The following is a 25,635-nucleotide window of genomic DNA, read 5'->3' on the forward strand; positions in this document are numbered from 1 at the left end:
AAGGTGCCCAAGGGAGAAAGCGAAGTGTGGACACTGAAAAACCTGAGAAAAACATGGAGAGAAGAGGAGGAACAAGCGCAACTCAGTTTTTGCTGTTTTTTGAGCCTGTTTTGGCCATAAACTGCTCATTCGAGGTCAGATTTGAGCACTTTGATATTGTAGAGTGGGGTTTTTGGCCGCTCCGGACGCAATGGCGCTGTTCATTTTGCCAAATTCCTCACTTTTTCCTGCTATTTTGGCTATGTAAGTTTCTCCTATGAGCGAAGCCTTTGTTCAAATTTGTGATTGTATTTGGCATATTTCATCCATATTCTGCGAGCTATTTGCCCCATTGGTGTTGGCCCAAGCTCAATTGTATCTAATCACCAGAAATATTCCTCTTTTGAGTTGCGTTTTTTGGGTGTGTGTGTGTGTGTGCCTCTGTGTTGAGTGGGCAAATGAATAGTCTCTCTCCTCTCACTCCATTGGTGTGTTCCCTGTCTCGGTCAGGTGGGTTGTGTAAGCCGAGTGGTGTCCCATAGTGTGTGTGTGTATCATCCCAAGAGTGTGTGTCGGGTGATTATAGAGGCATTGTGTGGGTTTCTATCCCGTTCACAACGCCTTTTAAGTTGGTTTCTGTCTCAAAAGGTAGCAAGGTGCTTATTCTGGAGCACTTTGCACGAAAAAAAACATATGGTTTTACGTATTACATGATTGGTATTTTGTTCTAAAAACATGGTGACAAGGTGGTTATTGCGCACCTATGTGTGTGCACGTGCATGCACGTATGCACGCGTGCGCGCGCGCACACACACACACACACACAGAGAGAGAGAGAGAGAGAGAGAGAGAGAGAGAGAGAGAGAGAGAGAGAGAGAGAGACGGCCTCCGATTGTCTGTCTATAAATGGAGTCTAGACTAGCCCCTTACCGTCTAAAGCATAAGGGTTTCCTACTATTGCAACGCCCTCCTGTGTGCCACAACTACTAGCCATGGTCAAATTGTAGCTCTCGGTTTGGATCTTTCTCTTTTGCCGCACTCACATGACTGCCATCTAGCATTGCAGGCAATGGGAGGTCTAGATGAGGGAAAAATATACTTTAATAACATGAGGACCCTTGCTATGGCAATGCTAATAATAAAGCCGTCTACATGTCACTTGCTTCCATCTAAGCACTTCAAGGCTTCCACTTAGCTCTCAAGGATGTGACCGATAGTAACAGCTCCTCTCAAAACCTGTGCATGGTGTTGCAAAATCTGGGCATGCAGGCCACAATGTGCGCAATGTGATGTGCATGGAAGCTTATAACTAGCCGCTGCAACAAGTGGGTCACATACTAATTTTATATTAAAACACAATAAAAATTCCATGTGATTGTAGACATGTATTTAAACTTACTCTCCCCCATCTCCCTTTAACTTAGAAGGCTTTCGTGCCTCCTCACCTTGTTCACCTTACGGTGTAAAAATGAACAAAAGCCGCGAAATTTCAACATAGACTTGAGAAAAAAAATTGTTTTTGTTATTTGTTGGAAAAAATGTTATTTTGAAAATTGAACGTCATTTGCCCCCCATATGGGTCACCAATGCTCTAACCAGTTGGTCGCTTGGGTTTTTATGACCCTAATGGGCAAACAAAAGGCCATCCAATAACCTAGGACTTGGATCCCACCCCCATCTCCTCCTCACTATCGCACACGGGCATGGGTAGGAGGGGATCAATGGCCCACGTCCATTTTGGGGATCAGGTGCGATCTGAGCCGTCTGATGCGCTTTGTGTAAATTCGAGAAAATTGGTAAACTCGTTTGCACAAAACTTGTAAATTTGCAACAAAACTTGTAAATTCGGACCGTCCCTCTCCCCCGGATTCGAACCGAGGACGTCCCCTTTGCAAGCCTACACTTTAACCACCTCACTTGCGCGTGCTTGTGAAAGCAAAGGGAGAAGGGTGTCTTCTATGATGAACCCACCGCTGTGTAAACTCGGATTAGTTTAGCAAACTCGAGCAAATTGGTTGATTCGAGGCGTGCCTCAAGATCGACGATCCACGCTACTCGTGCTCCGAGAATTAAGCGTGGATCATTGATCCCCTCCTGCCTATGCCCATGTGAGATAGTGATGAGGCCCCAATCTGATGATTATTGTACTCTCTATTGTTGCCCATGACTTTTCGCCATCGTTGATCCCATCGCTTGGGATTTGTATATACCTTGCGATGTTTAGCGCAGAGAGTGTGTCATGGGAGAAGATGTGGGAAAGGGTTCTTAGAGAGTCACATGATGGTTTAGAAGAGCATTCATGTGCAAGTTCATAAAAGAGGGTCATTCATTTATTCCTGTGAGAAGTGGGAAGCCAACACGCCTCTCTCATTCATTTTGCTTGCAAAGGGTGAAAATTTTAAATTTCTAATTGGCTTTTGTCATTCCTTTCCGCCATCCTCTTTCTCTCTCTTCGGAAGTTTGATAGTTTTCAATGAGCTCCCTAGAATTTTAATGAGCCAGTCTCTCTCTACCGCCTCTCGAGTCTCACCTACGCTGTCTCCAGCCACCAACCTCCTTCCATTTTCTCTCTCTATACACACACACAAACACACAAAGACGTATACTATACCATCCTTCATGCAGGCAGTCTCCCCCTGCCTCTGATCTCTTCTACCTCTCTCGTTGCAGACTCGTACAGAAGACCATCTCTCTCTTGCCTCCTCTCTCTCTCTCACTCTCAGTCAAGCGCGCACACGCACGCACACAGCAAACACATTCACTAAGACGGCCACTGTTCTGTTGTTTTCATGCACACAGTTTCTAGATTTACCTACTCTCTCTCTCTCTCTCTCTCTCTCACACACACACACACACACTCACAACACCTACATTGTATTTTGTTTATTGCGCCAAGCTTCCCTGCACAGTAGTTGTGCATGAGTGCGCGCGCGTAGAGTCTGCTCGGCGTCCTCAAGAGGAAGGAAGGAGAGAGAGAGAGAGTATTTCCTACTCTGAGATCACGTTTTCGTGTAGCAACTTACTGCTGGGAGTCCGCCATAGCCTTGACATTCGGAATTTGAAGGTGATCATCATCGTTTCCGCTGTCTTAAAGACGCTACCGTCACTCTCTCTTTCTCTCTCTCTCTCCCCCCCCCACCACACACACACACACACACACACACACACACACACACACACACACACACACAGTGTGCACTCATTCGAGCTGGTTGGCTATCGCACACTCACAGCCCGTGCTCTCCCTCCCTCTCTCATACACCCACACACGCAGACGCGCGCACACACACTCGCTCTCACCCACACATACACCACATGCATCGTCTTCCGTTCGCTGGTTCGCTTGCATTCTCTCTCTCTCTCTCTCTCTCTCTCTCTCTCTCTCTCTCTCTCTCTCTCTGACACACACGCACACACACCCATGTACAAATATCCGTGTATGATGAATTGAAGAGTGAGGATGTGAAAGTTTGATCATCTCTGGATTTCAGCATTAATCAAACACCACAGCTGCAAGTGCATGGGAATGAGAGGGACATTAACTCTACTGCAATGAAAGGCAGGGAGAAGCTCCTATCCTTACTATCAACAAGGATAAGCGGCTGTGGCACGATAGCCGAGACTAATTTAGCTTTGCAACAGCTATGGGAATGGAGGAGGGTAAGAGCAAGGTAACGACGACGACAACGGTGGCGGCAGCAGGGACAGGTGGGCCAGCATTTGGCGCAGGATTTTTCGACAAGCCAGTGCCGCCTGAGTTGAAGCAACTCAGAGATCTTTTTAGAGAGGATCCTTCGGAGGCTGCTCAAGCCACTTTCCACATCAACAGTCAAATTTGTCACAATTTGAGAGAGATTAAGGTTGAAAGATGCTATGAGGGTTTGGGAGAGGATTTCTCAAATTTTGGCCAAAATGGAGCTCATCCCAGTAATGAAGACAGAGGACATAGCCTTTATGAGGATGGGGAGCATCCTTTTATAGGTGCCATTGGTAGGCTTAACAGCAATAATAATAGCTGTATGCACATCCAAGGCTCCATGTCAACATCAGGGAGCTTGGCGCGAGTATTACCCGTCATGTATTCACCAACAAACACTTGCAATCTGCAACCGCAACAGCTCCACAGAGCTCAATGTGAAGGGTATCAAGAGGACCAACATCAGCCACAAAGGAGCTACAGTGGAAGATCTAGTACTACTACTCTAACAGGGGCTGGCTATGCTTTAGAAGGGCTGCGTTTCATTAGTCGCTCCACTTGTTGTCGCACTGATCAAAAGCTTCAATGGTGGGAGGCTGTCGAAAGGCGATTCCACAAGCTCGCCTCTGCGGATGGAAGTCTATCCCGATCGAATTTTGCTGCATGCATTGGTACTTTCTATCCATTATCTGTTTCGTTTATTGTTAAAATCTGATAATAGTGTATGACTTCTTTTGATTTATATTTTGTACAAGATGTATTGTGTTATGTAGCAAGAAGGTGGGATGATAATTATGGATTCAGGCTCATGATAGGGATCTATTATTTAAGGATGTAACTTGAGTGTCCCTTGGGAGAGCTGAAGCTTTTTAGAAAACAAATCTCTAATTATGATTGACTTACTTTCCTTTAAAGGGAAAGTAAAAGTAGCTCATTGCTGAATGGCATTGTAGAAAATGAATCTCTAATTATGGCATTGGCTTAGTTTCCCTTTAAGGGAAAGTAAAGTAATCCATTTCTTTCTCTGAATTCACTTATGATGCATGTTTTATGTATTATTAAAACTCAATTTCATGATTGGTAGATTTTTTAAAGGGGTAACTTGTATGTCCTTGGGAATCGAGCCCTTACGACAAGGCTAAGACCGGTGACATGAAGGTGGATCCACTTCCTATCCTAGTTCAATATTGGAATCTTTCAATGTCTGAGAAGCACATGCATTAATGGATTAAACCAAAGTATATTGGGCATAAACTTCAACTGAGACTTTTGTACCAACTCAAGCATATTCAGGAAGATAACAATTTAAACAGAGCAAGACACAAGAAATATCATCTATGGGATAAATCAACCAAGAGTTCTCTTTGTACAGAAGCCAAGCTTATAAGTTCTCGAGTTCGAAACCTAAATATCGAAGGCCTTCTTTCTTTAATGGCAGTGTAGTGCCATCATATTTTCCTTCAGGCGGGTGGATTGCTTGCTCAATATTTTGAAATTCCAAAAGGAAACTTTTGGAAATTTCACTCAGTGAAAAAACATTTACGTGGGTTTGCACTATACCCTAGAAGGGCTTCTAATGCTTTAGAGTGGTTGAACCATCCACCTTGGAGAGTAGCCCTCCGACCATCCAAAAGTGCCTTTAGAGGGCCTTTGGGAGTCCTGTCTTGTTTTATCAAGTACATACATGAAGGTGCCATGATTGAGTTATTACTTTGCATCAATGATTAGGCATATAAATCTCAACCCTTGAAGCAAACAAAATTCTCAAATTCACCCTTTGTTTTCTGTGGTAAAATTTGAAAAAAGTTAAAGAGCCTATTTATTATTGCAATAATAAGTATCAAAAGAATTGAATTGTTTTCTCAACTCCCATGAAATAAACGTGTACAAATCCTGATGGAAAGGGATTTTCAAAAACATGTAGTGTATATTAAAGGCAAGTGAAGTGCGGTTGCAAGATCACTGTGTTGTTATTGCCTATCTATTTGAGGACACTACACAAATTTAGTGGTTAAGTTGTATGCCAATGATAAAGCTAATAACTTGTATGAATTATTCTCACCAAGGCATTCTCACACATAGCGAGCTTCTCTCACAAGTGAAACTACCCTCCTTGGTCAAAATTATGTTTCTGCAAAGAACCAAATCCAAGTGGTTATGCATGTTTGGGTCCATGCTTCTGTTAGACTCGAGCAAGGGTCATTAAACAATAGTTGTAGATGATAATTGTGCATGCATGCTCTTTTGTCAAAGAAAGTACTAGAGCCACGGCCACCATACAAGCAAGGTTTGGTTGATTGTCTAGAATGGACTTGAACCCTTAGTCTAGTGTTTGCATATCCAAGTCTCCACAATTAAAGAGCTTGATTTTTATGGAGGCAGCCTAATTTTTTGATTCGTGGCAAGATATCTTGGCCTTGATGAGTGAACTACTGGATTACACCTGATTCATGGACTTTAGCAAAATCAAATTATAGTCCCCCATGAGTCTGTCAATTCAATCACAGGTATAGCTCTGCAACACAAGCAACATACAATGCATGCATCAAGTTTTGTGCTATGTATTGCTCACGTTGTTTTACCGCAATCTTTGTTTGGTATATTTTTCTTGAGCCTTATCTAAATACGCACATGCGCGCGCACACACACACATTATCTCTTTTCCTTTTATTGTGCCTTCCTTATTTGTATTAGGGTTTACATTGGCTAGTGTCTAACAGGTTGTTAGTTGGCTTGAATTTCCAAAGTTTCAACTTCTCCTTTTACATGTCTCTTGCTCTCCCATTTTTTCAAGGTATTAGTGTATTTGTAGATTGATCACTTCTTGTACGGAATCCAAAACTTTGCCTAGCTTTTGACCTTTTGAGAGAAACATAACACTAGACAGTTGAATTAAGTTCTCGAGTTTTGCGATGAGATCACTTGACAATTTCTTTCAACTTTTGTGTAATAGGGATGGAGGATTCAGAAGCCTTTGCAGGGGAGCTTTTTGATGCGTTAACACGCAGGAAGGGAGAGGATGATGTGTCATGCATCTCTTTGGAGGGTCTCAAAGATTATTGGTACCAAATAACAGACGAAAGTTTCCATTCTCGAGCTCAAATCTTCTTCAACTTGTAACTATCTTTCTTTGCTTTAGCCTTTTGCCTCTTTTCTTGCAAATGGTAATGGTTAGACCTCATACTCTTACCAGCCCCTCACATTATTTCAAAACAATGAGCAACACACATTTGAGGTATAGTATATGTGAGGTGCTTCTACAATTGGGTGAAATGTAGGACGCTTCCTTTAAACAACAAATCACATATCTTACATAATGGAATTGCGACACAAGTCGTAACTCTTCTACCCTCCCACATTAGAATGTTCTTACCAGTTGAGAAGTATGAGCTTCAGTTATGGGTTACTTTTTGAGAAAACCTTTTCTTGCAGATAGGTGGTTGGAATGAGGTTAGGCAATGCTCACATGCATGGCTAAGTTGAACTTAATGCAAGTTTGTCAATATGGCATGGTTACAAAACAAAAGGAAATGAGCATGCATGATGCATTTTTAGTCAAAAATTAACTCATAACTAAGCTTCGTGTGAGCATGCTCCAAGTTGGAACTTAGCCTTCAGCTTGGTTAATCAATTAGCCAAAGGAATGAAGGAGGCATTAGTTCCAACCCAAAAAAGAACACAGGGAACTATTCTCACATAGGGTAGGTTCAAACCATGGAAAATCACTGCTAAAATACTTAACCAACTTAACGACTATTCAGCTGAAATTTTGATAAGGAAGCTCTTTCTCTGACTAATGTTCCGCAAACGTAATATATCTAGTCTTCCTTAGATTTTGTAGTCAATTTTATTGCCTGTCAATTTGCTAACTGGCGGTTTTTATACTGGAATCAATGCAAAATCTGACAAGTTTTTGAGTCAAGGACTGGACGGCAGTCTTCAATTTTGATACAACAGCTAAGCCTTCTATACTGAATAGTAAGTAGCCTTCAATAGTAGTAACCTGCACACATAGGAGCTAATTGTTGAAATGGTGTGTCTAAAGTGTGCTTTGTGCAATACAAGGCTGATAACAATAGAAGACTTTTTGGTTTTGATTGACTTTTCGCATCTACCCTAGGTGTGACAAAGACTCTGATGGTCGTATTGCGGAAGAGGAAGTCAAAGAAGTGAGAACCTTCTTGCCCATGTAAAATCTGAATTGAAAAGTTTCTTCCTTGTTTGTTCTATGTGCAATTAGTCACTACTTGAAATATACATTGTCTTCAATGGCATGTGAAGATGATCATGTTGAGTGCATCATCAAATAAGCTTTCCATTCTGGAAGAGCAAGCAGAGGAGTATGCGTCACTCATCATGCAAGAGCTTGATGTGGATAAGCAAGGGTACATTGAGGTAATTAACTCTATCACAAGCTCCTCATAATAACGGTATAAGATAAGCTAGCTACAAGCATATTGGGATGCATTTGTGCATATTCCTCATAACAACAAATACAAACACTTATTCATCTACTAGCAAGAGTGAATCTGTGCTTGCTTGTGTAATACACACACATTATGCTTCTTCATCTAGTCCTCTCGTGTGGGTGATTAAGTAGGCACATTGGCATTTACACAAGCCCTTTTTATGCAAATCTTTTGTAGCTTTCCCATCTGGAGTCGTTGTTCCGAGCTGCTGCCCAGGGCCTCAGCAGAGACAACAGCATGATCCGGTCTAACAATGCCATCAACTCAAAGATTTCACTAGCCCCAACACCCCTGAGGCGGAGGAGACGGGTCTTGAAGAGCCTGTTGTATCTGAACCGCAAGGCAATGTATTTCTTATGGGACCATTGGCAACGAATTTGGGTCCTTGCAAGCTGGGTGGCTACTATGGTTGGACTCTTCACATGGAAATTCATCCAATACAAGAATCGGGCAGACTTCCAAGTGATGGGCTACTGTGTGTGCACAGCTAAAGGTGCTGCCGAGACTCTCAAGCTTAACATGGCTCTCATCCTTCTACCCGTCTGTCGGAACTCCATGACATGGTTGCGGTCTACCTTATTGGGATCCATTATGCCTTTTAACGACAACATCAACTTTCACAAGGTGAGTAATTTCCACCAGCAAGGCATAACAATGCTGTCATATCCAAAGCTGCACTTGCTGTGAACACGAGCGTGTGTGCATGGAAAGACTAAATGCACATCTGCAAAAGTTTCAAAGAATGGATGCATTATTTCCTTCCATTACCTGGCAGATTATTGCAGGAGGTATCTTGCTAGGCGTGACCATGCACGCAGGGTCCCACTTGGGTTGCGACTTCCCGAGAATTGCGGCGGCAGATCAGAAGATGTTCATGGCAACCATAGCTAGTGATTTTGGAAACAAGCAGCCATCCGTGATGGAGATAGTCCTCACATTGGAAGTCATGTCTGGAATCATAATGGTTGTTCTCATGGGCTTTGCTTACCTTCTAGCAAATCACTGGTTCCGGCGAAATATTGTAAAGCTTCCATGGCCTTTCCATAGGCTTACAGGATTTAATGCCTTCTGGTATTCACACCACCTCTTTCTTCTTGTCTATGCCATCCTCATCATTCACTCTTTGTACCTCTTCTTAGCACACGATTGGACCCAGAAGACCGTAAGATCTCAATCATTTGTCACTTTCATTGAGAGTCTATTTGAATGCATGGAAGAGGCTATGCAGGTGATTTATGTAAGGTACATCTCTTATTGCAATTCATTTTCAGACTTGGATCTATGTGGCTGCTCCAATGCTTTTGTACATGGGAGAAAGGTCTTTGCGGGTGTTTAGAGCTCGGCAATACAAAGTGAACACAGTGAAGGTACACATGCTACCATCTCTAGTAGTTAATGAAGACAAGGTTTGCGATTTTAAGGTAAGAACTGAAATGAAATGAAATGAAAATTTGTTATTTGTGTATGCTAAAGGCATAAATGTGTCTACGAGACCATAAAATTATATCATTGCCATATGATCCAAATGTCCAATACAAAAGATTAAGGCTAACAAATAACTGAACTAGTAGAGTCAGCTAACTAACTACAATTTCGGTTCAGTGATCCCCTGGATTCTTGTGATAGAACATGGATGTAGACGTAGCCACAAGAAGTTTATGACGTTTTCCCATGTTGGAAAAGAGCTTTATTCTCCATATCTTTCCCTAAAGTGCTCAACATCATGATCTACTGCATAGGAGGGACTGCATGCCTAGCTAGGTGAAGTTGGGGGTAGGGGAGTGCCGACTGAAGTTTCTGACATCTCTTTTCTCCATATCTTTCCCTATAGTGTGCAACATCATGATCTACTCCTTGAGAGGGACCGCATGCCTAGCGGTTGGGGGTAGGGGAGTATTGGCCCCCACCTAGGGCCAGCACTTCCCTCCCTTGCTCCCAGTCGCACCTAGCTAGGCATGCGATCTTTTGTAATGTGGGAATTTGTCTAGTATTTCTTGTGTATAGAGAGATACTTTTTAATGGTAATTAACCTCACAATGGCTTGCCACAAAAAGAGGTGCAAACCTTGTAGAAAGAAAATTCCGGGCTTTGTTGCAACTTCACCAGAAGAATTGATAATATATATATCAAGAATTCTCCTCATCAAGTCATCTTCACAGATCATTTGAAAAGAATATTTCTCCTTGATAGTCAGAAACTAACCTGGCTAATGAAATGTCTACCTGCAATAATAATAAACTGCTGAGGTTCCATCTAGCTAGACCAAAAAGGCAGCTCCTAATATAATGTGCTAAGACCTGCTTAGGGCAGGCCAATCTGTGAGTCTATCGAATTCTTACTTGATGACAATATATTATGGCATCAAAGATTTCTAGCCTAATACTGGATAGAAAGTGGATAAATTGTGATAAAGATGTAGCCTACTGATATTTCTTTTGAAACTTGGACAGGCTGCCATATATCATGGTGATGTGCTGGCGCTATACATGACAAAACCCCCAGGGTTCAAATATGAGAGTGGCATGTACATATTCCTCCAATGTCCAGCAATTTCGCCCTTCGAATGGTAACATTCAACATTTTATGTTTTTGCATGTGTCTAGGTGTGAGTAAATGCGAGTGCGCGCATAGGCCAGTTAGACAGTAAGACTGTGTCTTGAGCTGCATTAAGCTCTCTATATGTTTTTGGTCTACAAATGTTTCATGCAGTGTGGGTGGCATGCTTGTTATAGTTGTTTGTTGAAATGGAGCTAGTTATATCATTGACAGGCACCCATTTTCCATCACATCTGCCCCAGGTGATCAATACCTTAGTGTCCACATTCGAGCTCTGGGAGACTGGACCCGAGAGATGGGGAAAGTTTTCAGAGAGGTGAATTAATTAGCTTTATAAAGTTGAAATGCGAGGTGATGTCGAAAATAGGTTTTTCCATTTTCTATCTCTAACATGGATCTCATCTCCTATCTTGAAGGCTCTAGACTATTCAGAAAGAAAAAAGTACGAGATTGATGAGAATGAGCATGATCCACGGTATATTACAATCAGTTTATTAGCTATCCATGGTACATTAAGAGCCTAGTGTGATGATTCTGAGCTTTTTTTAAAACCTTTTCTTTTAGGTTTCCAAAACTATGTATCGACGGACCGTATGGAGCTCCGGCACAAGACTACAAAAAGTATGAGGTTCTACTGCTAGTTGGTGTCGGTATAGGTGCCACACCTTTCATCAGTGTGGTGAAGGATGTGCTGAACCATATCAGGCTAGCTGAACTCAACCTAGTAAGTTATCAAATTTTTTTCCATCAACATTTAATATTGGCTGAATTTCATGCACAGCAATATGCTTATTCTGGATCCCTCCGATTGGGGAACCATATCATCGGACACGTCCGAGTCCGATTGAAGCATGATTGGTTTTCTGGGACTTCCCCAGTGATTAAAAAAAACTACTATCTACTATGAGACTTAGTTACGATGGTCATTGGTATGTACTATGATGCCTGATCTTGGATTGAGCTAGATTCTAAAGTTTCTGTGCTGTTTCACTGCTTTCTGTGGTTTTGTGCTCCTATATTGTTTTAAGTGCACTATATGTAGATGGCTATTATTGTGCCGGAAGGAATCCTATGTATGGAAATCCTTGAGGGTCTGATCCATACTTATTCTGTACTTCTCCTAGCCTGACATATGCAAAAATCTATGCTTGTGCTATTTCAATGTGTGTATAAGCCTATCATCTTAATGTGATCAATGTCCAGACGTCATGTGATCAATGCCCATCAAAAATCAACACCGTCACTTGGCTCTGGGATAATCAAATTGGTGCTTTTGTAACTATTCCCCTATGTGGACTTTGAGACTGAAGAGCAGGGTATCATCTTCTTATTTTTCCTCTTTCCCAGGTGGATTACTCTAGCAACTCAATCAGCAGTAGCAAGTCAAGTGAGAGTCCCACAGTACATGGCCAGAACAACAATTACGCTTCTCCAGTCCCTTTAATGAGCATGGCTTCTCCAAGGAGACCGAAGAAAAAGCATCGCCCTCCAACACAGGCTTACTTTTATTGGATCACAAGAGAGCAGGGCTCATTTGACTGGTTCAAAGGGATCATGAATGAAGTAGCTGAAACCGATCACAGGGTAGTCTTCACCCCCTCTTTCTCTGCAAATGATTTTTGTGAATGAATGGCAGGATGGTGAATTAGGCATTAGCACAGTAGTTCTTCCTTTTGAGGGGTTTATCATTAATAGTTTCGATGTGCTACCGGATGTGATGAAAAAAGTATGGAACACACCTTTTGAGAGGGAGGTTTATCATTAATAGTTTCGATGTGCTACCAACCCTTTTGTTACTCTCAATGACTAAGTTTATGTATATTTGTCAGGCTGTCATCGAGATGCACAATTATTTGACTAGTGTGTATGAAGAAGGAGATGCGCGCTCTGCGCTTATCACGCTCGTGCAGGCGCTACACCATGCCAGAAGTGGTGTTGACATATTATCAGGAACTAGAGTAAGACTTTACTTGTGTATGCACGCTCAAATTTCATGGTGACACTCACAAACATGGTTCCATGCATACATGACATTCACTCCTGAATACATCCTACACACGGTTTATTTTACATACATGACTCTAAGCATATTTATGTGATGCCCTGCCTTTACGTTGGAAACTCTCTTTCCAAAGGCCCCCATTTCTCTTTTCTGTATTGCCGTCTCTTCAAGGAGTTTCAGACATTTTATACTCAATATACCTGCAAAAAGCCCTTTCTAAACCATTGCAGTTACATGAGCAAGCCATTTCTGCCCTTGATGGCCTTGTGGGTCTCGCTCCCATTTCCCGTTCTAGGTGAGACTATGACATACAAGGTCCTTGCATAAATGCTGCACATGTCATATTGTGAATTGTATGTACAATGTTTCTATGGGGATTTATGTTGGTGTGTGATACAATGTGGGTGAGTATGCTCCATGCATTCAGGCATACGCGGCCGGAGGCGGGCATTTCATTATGCAGATTCACATTTCTTGTCTCCTAACTCTTTCTGTCATTGTTTTGTGTATGTTGTAGGTTAGAACACACTTTGCTAGACCGAACTGGCGAAAGGTCTTCTCAAGAATTGCTGAGAGTCACCCTGGAGCCAGGATAGGTAAAGATTATTAGTCAGAAAAAAGGACAGAGGCCTGACTTACCTTCATCTTGCTGTCCCTACTTGAAGCCTTTCAACTTTCTTATTTGAAAATTTTTTCCCTTGTTCAGCATGTTTACAACTACCTTGAAAATCTGTTTGTAGTTTTTTTAAACTATTTTTCTTTTTTTTTGGAGGGGGGAGGGTGTTGTGGAATTGCCATATATTTTCCATTGTAAAAGAGTTATAATTCTTATTTATGCTGTAAAATTGAGTTTTCTTTAAAGTCTATATTTGGGGTAGGCTAGAAATTTTCCATTGATTTGGGACTTCATTAAAGTCTATTTATTGTAATATTTTCCATCGCAAAATATTTTATTTGTTTACGCTATAAAGTTTAGCGCAAACAAAAAATTACAAATCTTTTTTCATGGAAAAATATGGCCTAAAACAATTATTTGTGCCCTGTTTTTTTTGTTGAAAATATGCGAGGATTTAGGCCATATACATTTTAATTTTGGTCCACCCGGACACTGTTAAACAGCTGAGCATACTTTATTTGAGATCAGGAAATAACCTTGTGTTAATGCTGACTTATCTCTTTCTGGGTGCGGTAAAAATTTTGTGCAGGCGTTTTTTACTGTGGGCCTTCTGTCCTGGCCAAAGAGCTGGAAAGACTATCCAGCAGATTTTCCCAAAATTCCTCCTCCAAATTCGAATTCCACAAAGAAAATTTCTAAAAGCAAAAATAATTCTTCGACCTCTATTTTGGTTGGACACGTGTCCCTCCCTCAGCAGTGTATATACATAGCCTCTTAACAAAAGGTGTGCAATAAAGAAGCTCCCCTTCAGCAGCCCCCTCCTCCCACCACCCACTAACTAGCAACTCCAATAATGTTGTGCTTTTTTCTTGGGGGAATTTTGTAAGTCAGGATTTTACTCATCACGAACAAAATACAGATTGATTTTTTCTTTTTTGCTAATATTCACTAAATACAAGTAGTTCCACCATTGTTTGCACAGAGCATTAGCATCTTTGTGAATTGACAGAGTAGCAGATTTCAGCCATAGCGTCGGTCTGGTCATCTTTGTCGTCGACATCAACCTAGTCTAGACTTGCATTGAAATTCACAAACTTTTATTGGGTTTTGATAGGTGTACTTGTTGCCCAATGTGATAATTCACATTTAAAAAAAAAAAGTGAGCTACGAACTTGCCAAAACTCAATGAGAGCCTCCTAATTGGCTTGTTAAACCGGGTACTTTTGACTAAGCTTTGATGTAACCTTAACCTTATGTCCCTCTTTTGACTAAGCTCTGATGTAACCTTAACCTTCTGTCCCTTAAGGCTTGACTTGAGCTTGAGGTTGCTTTGTAGCTTTTTGTGTGACATTAGTATACAATTACTCACAATTGTGAGTTTGGCAAAAAGAAAAAAGAAAAAAGAAAAAGAAATCCGTAGGGGAGAAGTATGGAAGGAGGTTCGTTTCCTAGTGTTGGCAATGTACCCTCAAGTTGGGCTCAAGGTGGGTTTATTAAGAATACTAAAGACTAAAGCGAAGAGATCAAGTAGGATGTGTCAATTTTGGTTTGAGATTGATTAAGGGGTATCTTGAGAGATGCCTTCTCGATGGCTTTGGTGGGTTTGAAGAAAAAGGGAGAGACGATAGATGGAGAGAGAGAGAGAGAGAGAGAGAGAGAGAGGGAGAGAGCGTTGTCATGCATCGAAAAGCGAGAGAGAGAGAGAGAGAGAGGGAGTGTTGTCATGCATCGAAAAGCGAGAGAGAGAGAGAGAGAGAGAGAGAGAGAGAGAGAGAGAGAGGATATTTTTGCAATGTGATGCATTGTCCATAGATGGAGAGAGAGAGAGAGAGAGAGAGAGAGAGAGAGAGGGAGAGCGTTGTCATGCATTGAAAAGAGAGAGAGAGAGAGAGAGAGAGAGAGAGAGAGAGGGAGGGAGAGTGTTGTCATGCATCGAAAAGAGAGAGAGAGAGAGAGAGAGAGAGAGAGAGAGAGGATATTTTTGCAATGTGATGCATTGTCCATACTATAGAACTTATTTGTGAGTATTGCCAAAAGAAAGAGTACTAAAGACTACAACAAATAGCTTAGTTTTTTGGACGGTGGGTAAGACTGTTCGTTAGTTTCCATTCATTTTTCTTGAATTTGTTTGGTCTTGCCTTGTTAAAAGATGTACATATTAGTCAACACACTGGCTTTTATAGCTTCTTCAAATAAAAAATTATTACTTAAAATAAGAAATTGAAAATTTTAAGGATGGTCTTTGGGTTTTAACTTTTTCCAAAATTTGCACCGAGCATTCTGTTTCATCTTCAGGCATAGTTCTTCGGTTTGTAAGATTTTAAAGAGCAAGAATTAAGTTAAGATACATTTTTTTTGGAGGCTATAGCATGTTTCAACATGTCCATGCGATTTTCTTGTTGGAATGAGTTCCTTGAACTCTGAATTCCTTGTTCTCTGTGTAATGAAACTTTCAAGCTTGCATTGAGAAAGTGTACAAAAATGATATTATTGTGAAGAATGGAACATGGTCTTTGTGTGACTTGCCTCTTGGCGAAAAGGCCATTGGTATTATATGGGGTTTCATGTAATCTTGATAGTATTGATGGTGCAATTATAGGTTTTTGGAAAAAGGAGATGCTCAGGTTGATTATGATGGAACTTTTGTTCCCACTTAGCGTGATATTTTTAGCACTTGTGCATTAACCGCTCATAATGGTTGGAATGTACATTAGTTGGGCATATAGAGTTAGTTTTTGGATGGTGATTTGCATGAGGAAATTTATATATAATACCTTAGTGGTTTTATTCAAAAAGAGAAGGAAAACATGGTGTGTTGGCTTAAGAAGGCATTCCACGATTTATAACAAGATTGATGTGCTTGGTATGGTACAATTCGTGCTTATTTGAATGTATATGGTTTTTTAAAGAGTCCATTTGAGAGCACTCCATATGTCAAGCATGTGGATGATGTATTACTGATCATTGTGTTTTATGTCAATCATATGTTGCTCATTGGACCAAATGGGCGACATTGTTGATTTCGAGGCTGATTTGGATGTCTCTTGCTTTTTTTGAAAAAGAGAAAATTCTAGTTTAGTACTATTCTCCTTAGTTTTCCCACCATCTTTCTTAGTTATCTCATGAGCCTCCATAGTTAACTCATAACAAAAACCATTTGGTGAACCTTATTTAGTGAAGGGTTCACTTCTTACACAATTTTTGTATACATGGAGGGCCATCTATTAATGTTAAAATCACGTGAGGAGGACATCCTCAGTATGTGCCTCTAATCATTTTTGTATTTGTTTTGATAGGAATCTCTAGGGATGCTGCCGTTTTTTGCTTTAGAAAACTGAGGGACAATTTACTCAAATCTAAACTCATTTTGTAAAGGGTTTACTCCTTATGCAATTCTAGCACATTTCATTCAAATCTAAACTCATTTCGTGAAGGGTTCACTCTTTATGCAATTCTAGCATACACAGAGGGCCGTCAACTAATGCTAAAATCGTGTAAGGACATCTACTACTAATGGAAGAAATTCAAGCAAATCTACTTCAATGCAAAGCATGGTATATTCCTTATGTAATTTTAGGAGGCATGGAGGGCCATCCTTTAATGCGAAAATCACGTAAGGAGGACAACCTCCTACTGTCACAAAAGATTCAATAATATCTTCTTCAATTTGAAGGAGGTTGCAATTTGTACCATCAACTTTGAAATTATGTGAGGAGGAAAAGTAAGTACTACACACTTTGATATCCTCCTAGAGCCATTCTAGTTAGATACTATAGCTCAAAATTTGAGAAAACAAAAATGCATAGTAGACCCTCAATTACGTGTCTCAAAAACTCGACTAATTGGTTGAATCCACACCCAATGGCTAATTTTTGCCCCGAAAATTTTTGTCCATGCAAATCATTGTTTAAGTATTTGTGCACACCTATATAAAGGGGAGGTTGCCCTTGAATTTGATTTTTTTTCACTATCTCCTCATTTTGCCCTCCCATCTTTCCATTGTCTTTCACTTTCACCATTTAATCCTTGAAATCAAAATTTCCAATACATTCACCATTTCAATCAAGATTTTTTGTGGTGGGTATAATCCTCCCACATCATCTCGAAGTAGTGAATATAATCTCAACTTATTTGATAAGCACTTACTATTTTTCAATTCAAGTTTTTCTTTACGGTGTTAATCTTATGTGATTTTATTGCAAATTCAAATATCCCTCCAAGTGAACTATTTTTGTGGATGGGCAAGATCTATTGCTAAACACAAGTTTATTTTGGGGTGTTGCGTGTACATGAGTGTAGCTTTGTTGGATAGGCCTCTGTGTAGTCTATTTTTTCCCATGGATTCAACCCAATGTCATTTTTTTTTTTGCAAAATTATATCGTGTGTTATTCTTACACAATTTTAATAATAGTGAATAGCCCTCCGAGTAGTCGAATTTTGCGCAAAGATTCAACCCTTTATTCAGCAAAGCCTTTTTTGCATAGTGTTGCTATTGCATGAGTTCAACTTAGTTAGATGGCTCTCCGAGAGCTGTATTTTTGCACATGAGGGGCACTCTTTGAAAGACATTTACTTTTTGATTGGTGTTAGTCGTGTAAAATTAGGCTTGATGACTGTCTCTTAAGAGTGCCCTATTCTCATGTACCGGCTCAACCCTTTGCTGCTCAACTTGATCTTTACCCACAAATTTAACTTGGATGGTGTCCACCTTATTCTCAAATTGAACATGAAAGGCAATTATTATTCTCAAGCACATGCTTCTTTTCACTTACACTTTGTTGATGCTGTAGGGATTGAAACATACCAAGAAGATTGCTAAGAAGGTCCCAAAAGAGGAGGTTAAGCACGAGGAGCCACCTGATGAATCAAAAGAAAAACCAAGGGGAAAGCTCATAGAGAAAACAAAAAGTCATGCAACTAGAAAGCAAACACCTTAGAAAGGAAGTGATACCAAGATCCCACTTAAGCCTCTTCCAAAGAAGAAAACTTCAGGGAGGTTAAGAGAGCATAGAAGGCCTTCACTATGGTGGTTCTTAGTCTTCCTTTCTAGAGACTTTGCAAGTGGGTTGCAGGGCAATTAAAAATAGACATGAGATGAAAAAGGAGTGCCTTGGATTGCATGCAAGAGGTTAGGACTTTAAAGATTGGAAATAAGGAGCTCAAAGATAAGGTATTGGCTTTCTATGAGTGTGCATGCCACTATGATTGGGCACATTCAAAATGCTCTCAACCCTAAGGAGTCTCAAGATACCTTATTGACATATTGTTGTTGGATGTGACCAACACAAAAGCAAGGAATCCATAGTTTAAGATTGAGCTAAATACAATGTAGAAGAAAACCTATTTATCAATGCCTTGACTTGATTGCATGAGGACCACAAGGTCCTATTTTGTATTTTTTTTTTGCAAAAATCACTTTTTGAAAAAATTGGCCGAAAGGCAAAAGGAAAAGGTTGTTCCAAACATTTTTTCATATCATGCACCTAGGCTAACTATGCAATGTTTAGGAGATATTTTAGTTTTTGTAATAGCCTACTATTTTTTCAAGTTGTGGGCATGATAGAGAAGAAGGGAGAGCTCTGAGAGAGATTTTGTGTGTATGCTCCACCATAGCCAATCACTTGAAAAATAAGCAATCTTTGATCGCATTGTCTTTGGTGTTGTCTCCACCATCCCTTCTTCTCTTCTCTTCTCTCTTGCAATGGTGTTGGCGTATGTAAGCTGTGTGTGCCCCGAGCCAATTGGTGTGGGTGCAAAGAGAGAGAGAGAGAGAGAGAGAGAGAGAGAGAGAGAGGTTGTCTTGTGTGTGTGGTTGAGAATTGAGAAGCGATCACAATGATTGGAATGCAATAAGATGTGCTTTTACGTGTGATTGTGTGTTTGGGTATGTGAATGAGTGATTACAATGAGTTTTGGTTGTTCGATGTGTTTTTTTGGGAGCATTGGATACTATGATTCCACTTGAGATATAGAGAGGTGTGTGTGTGTATGTGTTTAGGATTGCAGGAAAACACGCACAACTTGGAGAAGACGAAGGAAGCTCAAGGCACACAAAAGAGAATGTATTATGTAGTGTGCAATGGAAAGATAGATAGCCCTAGAGTGATAGACATATATACAACGCACGAGGGGAAAAACCTCCTAGTGAGGGAAAAAGTTCCTCGGTAGTCCTAATTGTGTTCACACACGTCACTACCACATGTATATGGTAACAAACCCCCCTGGGAGTGATGCGGTGAATGAGAGCTGGCACATAGAATATAGGGAAGTACCATGCCCTGAGGACATGATCAGTCCACAAAGGGGAGTAAGTCCAAAGCTTTGCAGAAAGCTTCGAACTTCTCACGAGACAATGCCTTTGTGAAAAGATCTGCAAGGTTGTCATGTGTTGACACATAAGCCAAGCTGATCTCTCTTGCTGAGAGCCTCTCTCTGACATAGTGGTAATGCACCTCAATGTGCTTTGTACAAGCATGAAAAATTGGGTTCCTCACAATTGCCAACGCGCTCTGGATGTCAATGCAGATAGTCTCGGCAATGTCCAGTCCAACACCCAAATCAGCCACCATAAGACGTTTGAGCCATACACACTCAACCGTAGTTGTGAAGACTGCCCTATACTTAGCCTCACAAGTGGAAATGCCCACAATGGGTTGCTTCTTGCTCAACCATGATATGCATGAACTGCCGAGCATGAAACAAAAACCACTCGTGGACACTTGCGTGTCATAACAACTAGACCAATGTGAGTCCGAAAAAGCATGTAAATCTGGTGGCAATGATCCCCCCTTGGGATAAAACAAGCCAAGATGTAAAGTGCCACTCAAGTAGTGAAAAATCTTCTTGACAACTTGCCAATGCTTAACCATGTGCTATGCATAAATCTATTAACGTGTGAGATTGAAAATTGAATATCCAGCCTCGTGTTGCATACATAAATAAGGCAACCAATAGCAGTTTGGTAAAGAGTGACATCGGCAGTATCACCAAAATCATGAAGACTCAATTTCAAACATGTTTCCATTAGAAAGGCAATAGGTTTGCAATCCTCAAGTCCAAGCTTACATAGCAATGTCTCTATGTAACTTGTCTAACACAAGGAAATACCACCATCACACTCCTTAAACTGTATGCCCAAGTAATGATGCAACATCCCCATATCTTTCATCTTGAAAGTAGCATTCAAATTAGCCTTAAATTAAATAATATGTCTCTCATTTGGTCCAATGATCAACAAATCATCCACATAGAGAACAACAATGAGAAGTACATCACCCTGATGCTTTACATACAATGTGATTTCTATTGGATTGTTACAAAAGCCTCATTTGACCAAATGAGTGTCAACCTTCTCATACCAAGCACAAGGAGATTGCTTCAACCCATACAAAGATTTCTTACATTTGTACTTTTTATCTTCCTGTCCTTTAATGACAAAACTGTGAGGCTGCATTACATAAATTTCCTCAAATATGTCACCATTCATGAAAGCACTAACAATGTCTGACTGATGTATATCCCAACCAAAATGAGCTGTCAATGCATATAGAAAACGCACAGTAGTCATACAATAAGTGGGGAGCAAAAGTCTCTTCATAATCTATGGCTTTTTGTTGTGCATAACCCTTTGCAACAAGTCAAGCCTTATAGCAATCAATCTCACCATCCGGCTTGCATTTCAACTCGTAAACCCACTTTGTACCAATGGCCTTTTTGTCAGGAGGCAAATCACATAAAATCCATGTGTCATTTTCTATAAGTGCATCATATTCTGATTTCATGACAGCCATCCAAATTTGTGAATTTTGTGCTTCATCAAAAAATAGAGGTTCCTCAACATTACATAAGCTAGACACAGCCAAAGAATAACAATCTGATGCATAAGATGCATGACAAGAACCTGGACGAGTACGAGACAAAAGGTGGATCTAATTTACTATCACGCAAAGTATGCACCAGCCATTTTGGCATACCTCTAGCCTGCTTATTCTCAGCCCTTTCCTCATCAAGTACATCATGTACATCTACATTAGTAATAGGCTAATTTGTAAAATTTTCAAAAACCCCATAGGCTCTACATTTGCCTCATTGGAATTTACATTCGAGCTTCAATCATTTGATGGTACCAGTTCCTATCCAAACATAGTGTGTAGACTCCATTTAGAACGCTCATGAGCATGGTAAATGAGTTTATCACAACTAAGATGTACCAAAAAAAGTACCTCTAGTCACTTTCCATGAAAGTAACTTACTGACATAACTCATCAGCCAAGTTTAAGTCCTTGACTTGTTCATTAGTAAACAACCCCACCATAACTAGTGTTGAAGGTTGAGAGCCTGATTTAAACATGAAGAGACTAAACTTAGTCGCAAACATGCATTAACTGAGAGTAAGTAAACTCCAAGTAGAGCAATAAATGCTGACGCTTAGCATGACTATTATCCGCCTTGATCCCGACATCATTCGTTGAAAACCGAGAGTCCCGTTGTCTTTAAGATGGGTACAATTTCACAGCAACCGACTAGGAAGACGGTGCTCAGGTCGGCCCCTGATATGCTCGAAAGCTTGTGTTCGGGCCCACCATGGCAAAACCCTACACCATGGATGCCTTGCCAAGCCTATGATAGTGGCCTTTGCCGCATGAGGACATGCAACATATTGGAGCACATTTGCCGCCAGCCTTGGATGCCTGGCATGGCTGCAACCCTTAGCAAGAGTGGGTGCCCAAAATAGGGTACCCAACTCTGGATTCCAAAAAAAAGAAAAATAGAAAACTAACCTTGAAGTTGACTGGCCATGGCGTTGCACAGAGACGCCAAAAAGGAGAGAGACCAAGAGCACACGACGCGTCTGCTTCTCGAATGTGCCAGCTTCGGAGATGTGATCTGTGTGGCTGGGCCTCGCGCTCCTGTCGAGCTCCATAGCTCCGTGTTCTGTGCAGGTCGGCCCCTCTCCTCCCTTTGCCTCAAGAGGCCGTGCACACACCTGGTTGTTCCTTCCTTGCCAGTCAAGAGAGGATCCCCACAACGTCATCCCCGCCTGCCAAGAGATCCTGCACACACGGTGTGCCTCGTCCCCGATGTTGAACACCACAGCCTGCATGATTATGCAAGACCATGCATGTCACGGCTTGCTGCTGAAAACGAGGGAGAGAGAGAAGAATCCAGAGAGAGGGAGGCCCTGCCTCATGCTACCGAACGAGCGAGAGAGAGAGAAAGAGAGAGAGAGAGAGAGAGAGAGAGAGAGAGAGAGAGAGAGAGAGAGAGCAAGAGAGAGAGAGCAAAAGAGAGAGAGTCCTTCCTCTTCCTCCATAGCTCTCCCCTCCCCCCTGAGCTCTGATACCAGTGAAAGGGCAAGGGAACTGGACATACTCATCACCACCCAACCATGCTCTATATAGACCCTTGAACTTCTAAATATAGGGACCCCCTTGACTGCATGTCCGTCCTGACCCTTGGCCATGCCTGGTCTTACCATTGTCTTGACACTAAGACTCTTAGCACATGAATTTATCAAGACTTGAAGCTTTGGGACTAATCCTTTGCTCATTTTATGGCTCGACAATTGAATTCTAATTGTGCCAACAAGTGTTTTTTTCACCCTCATCATGGGACTTTTCAGATTCTTGTGCTTACCACATGAATTTCTTCTACTAAAAGTAAGCTTGAATCCTCAAAGAGTGGACTATTGAAGGACCAAGTTGGCATTGAAGGTTTCTTTTGCCATACACATGTTATCACCTTTAAATTTTTATCCATGTTGAATGGGTTGTCCTCCTTTAACTATGAAGACTCCCTTATTCGTGTGGTTCTCTAAGTAGGCCAATTGTAAGGAGTCTTTGATGGTCTTGTCTTGGGGGGTGCACTTTGTAATCATGTTAATGTATAACATGAGTTCAAAAGGAGGGGTTTTAAAATACAAACAATTTAGGCAATTTAACAGAGATGCATTAAAATAAGGGGGTTTTATATTCAAATTTGGAGAAAATTTCTAAAATAAGGGGTCTTTTTATTTATTCAGACATGTAAAAGAGGGTTTTTTTAAGTACCTTGCAAATGCATGTTATATAGGGGGGTACTGAATGGCGAACCCCCGAGGGTCTTGTATGCCTCTATTGGCTGTCGATGTTTGACCTTTGATGAGGATCAATGCATAGGCATTTCATCTGAAAACTTTTCTCTAAAATTTTCATATTCTTCATGCTTTTGAATGTTAAGAGTAGCAACCATTCCTCTTTGACTTGTAGCCATACCTAGGAGCATTGCATCTGACACTTGATCCATTTGCACTAGAGTGAGGACTATAGATATCCACATTGGTGGTTTTCTTGGAGACCTATGTTCTTCTTTTGACATTCCCAATATAATGTGTTTTGGTATGTCTTTTATTTTCATCACATGGAATTGAGTTTCTAAAATCTGCGAATTTATGTGAATGGTCATGAAAATAATTCCCCAACATTATGCTCATTTGTTTTCAGACATGCTAATGGATTTTGGAGCCTCATCTAGTTGTGTTTGGCCACATTTTTGCTAAGTGTGAATAATCATGAGATTTTTGTCTAGCTAAAAATCTATCTTTACTTCCCTTGACAACTTATTTCCATTTTCACCACTAATGTCACACTTGTGGATTTGTATTGAGTGCTCTTGCTATGGTGGTTTGATTGGGTTGAACTTTTCTTGCAACTTCATTCCTTTGTTCACTTGCTTCAGTCGATTTTGGCTGGTTTGGCTGTGATATTGCACCTTTTTCTTGCAGCTGTTACATATTATGTGTCTACATTTGGGTAACTTTTGATTCTAGAAGATACTTTGTACTATCTGAAAGAATTTCACCTTTTGGGGGAGATTTTGGCATGTTGATCTTTGTGTAGGTTTTTGAGCTCTAACATCTATTGATTTTGAGCTATGTGTCACCTATTCTACACTATGGGATTTGTCAGTTTTTGACTTTTGACTTTTAGAAATCAAATGAAACCTTGTTTCATGAAAATATTTATACATGCATTTGATGTTAGACTTTGATGAAATCTAGATCAATTGGTGGCTTCCAACAACCATATGATCTAGAAACGGCTTTTGCTTCGAGGTGTCTAGAAGTTTTATGGCTTCTAAAAGATAGTGTGGTGCTTGGGTCAAGTGTTGAGCTTAATAAATTTGTCGATCCTCCCTTTCTATGGTGATCACTAAAGCTTTCTCCATGCATTGGGCTCAAGACTATCTAGCTCCTGTGTGACTTAATTTTTGGAGTTGTGCAAGTATACTATGTGCTGCATTGTCAATGTTTGGCATTTGCAAACCTTCTGCATATTTTTCTACGTATCTCAGTGAAACATGACATATGTCTCCCTAGGTCAAGCTATAGATTGCACCATATTTGCCCTGATATTGTCTATCTTGTGGGTCTCCCATGATATCAGCTTTTGTGGATTCAAGACCCCAAGGCACCATAGATTGTAGAGACTTATATTTATCTACGTCCACCTTGACCATAACATGTACTCGTCGGATATCAACTTTGAATCTTGATTTGGTGGATGCTAGTCTACCTTAGAATAGATTTTTGGGTTCACTTGGGTAATTTTCTTTAGCTCTAAAGAGGATGGGCTCTAATGGATTCTTTCTCAGAAAGAAACCATCCTTCTTGATCTAACACTGGGCATAATTCTATGGTTGATATGTTGGCCTCTCAAACATTGGTCGAATCTTTTTGTACAATTGCCCTTCCCAACCTACATATTGTGCATAGGAATTATGTGTGACATACAATGCTAACAACATATGCTTTGATATGCCCCTTAAGACTCATAGATAATTGCACACTAGTGGAAGCAAATACAAGATCATTTGCAAACCTAACTCTCTTTTTGACATTTGGTGATGCTTGAGTTCTCTGACTAAATTAATGCATGAATTTATTGTCTAGAGGATCCAATTGAAGCTTTTCAAGTGCCTATGTATCTTCATGTAGATTTTGAACTTGAAGTGATTTTACGGTGTTTATAAAAATGACGAGCTAATGCAGGCTTACATTGAAATTCACATTTCTAGTTTGCTATGTGCTTTGATTTGCAATTGCCATGCCTTTATTGCCTGGGTTCCTTGGACAATCTCCTTGGAAAATGTCCACTTTTTATTCCACAATCTAAGCAATATATCATTAAGGGTGGCATTTCAATCCGCTCATCCATGTCAAGATCTTCTTAAGAAGGTTTGGTATATGTGCTAGACAAGTTATCAGCATCCACTTTTAGAGCACTTACCATCAGTCTATAAACGACTCCATCTTGAACTTGATCCTACCTTTTATTT

At 40.6% G+C, this 25,635-nt stretch overlaps 1 protein-coding gene across 1 annotated transcript; it reads left to right on the plus strand.

Annotated features, from left to right (window-relative positions):
• Positions 1–2,596: 2,596 nt before the first annotated feature.
• Positions 2,597–14,300, plus strand: LOC147455962 (respiratory burst oxidase homolog protein A-like). Its single transcript, XM_086514577.1, has 16 exons — positions 2,597–3,043; positions 3,471–4,347; positions 6,630–6,792; positions 7,797–7,845; positions 7,958–8,071; positions 8,323–8,769; positions 8,921–9,307; positions 9,417–9,512; positions 10,596–10,711; positions 10,915–11,017; positions 11,118–11,176; positions 11,266–11,425; positions 12,049–12,285; positions 12,531–12,659; positions 13,221–13,299; positions 13,909–14,300. Exons 2-16 carry the CDS (start codon positions 3,624–3,626, stop codon positions 14,016–14,018), a joined length of 2,973 nt encoding a protein of 990 aa, XP_086370703.1. The 5' UTR covers positions 2,597–3,043; positions 3,471–3,623; the 3' UTR covers positions 14,019–14,300.
• Positions 14,301–25,635: the final 11,335 nt, after the last annotated feature.

Source organism: Adiantum capillus-veneris, chromosome 6 (assembly GCF_014529385.1).
Source record: "Adiantum capillus-veneris isolate H3 chromosome 6, ASM1452938v2, whole genome shotgun sequence".
In the NCBI taxonomy this organism is placed as follows: domain Eukaryota; kingdom Viridiplantae; phylum Streptophyta; class Polypodiopsida; order Polypodiales; family Pteridaceae; genus Adiantum; species Adiantum capillus-veneris.

Coding starts and splice junctions, on each gene's coding strand:
- LOC147455962 (XM_086514577.1), top strand. CDS start 3,624: ATGGGAATGGAGGAGGGTAAGAGCAAGGTAACGACGACGACAACGGTG. Junction 11,426..12,048: donor GGCTAGCTGAACTCAACCTA/GTAAGTTATCAA, acceptor CCTCTTTCCCAG/GTGGATTACTCTAGCAACTC. Junction 13,300..13,908: donor TCACCCTGGAGCCAGGATAG/GTAAAGATTATT, acceptor AATTTTGTGCAG/GCGTTTTTTACTGTGGGCCT.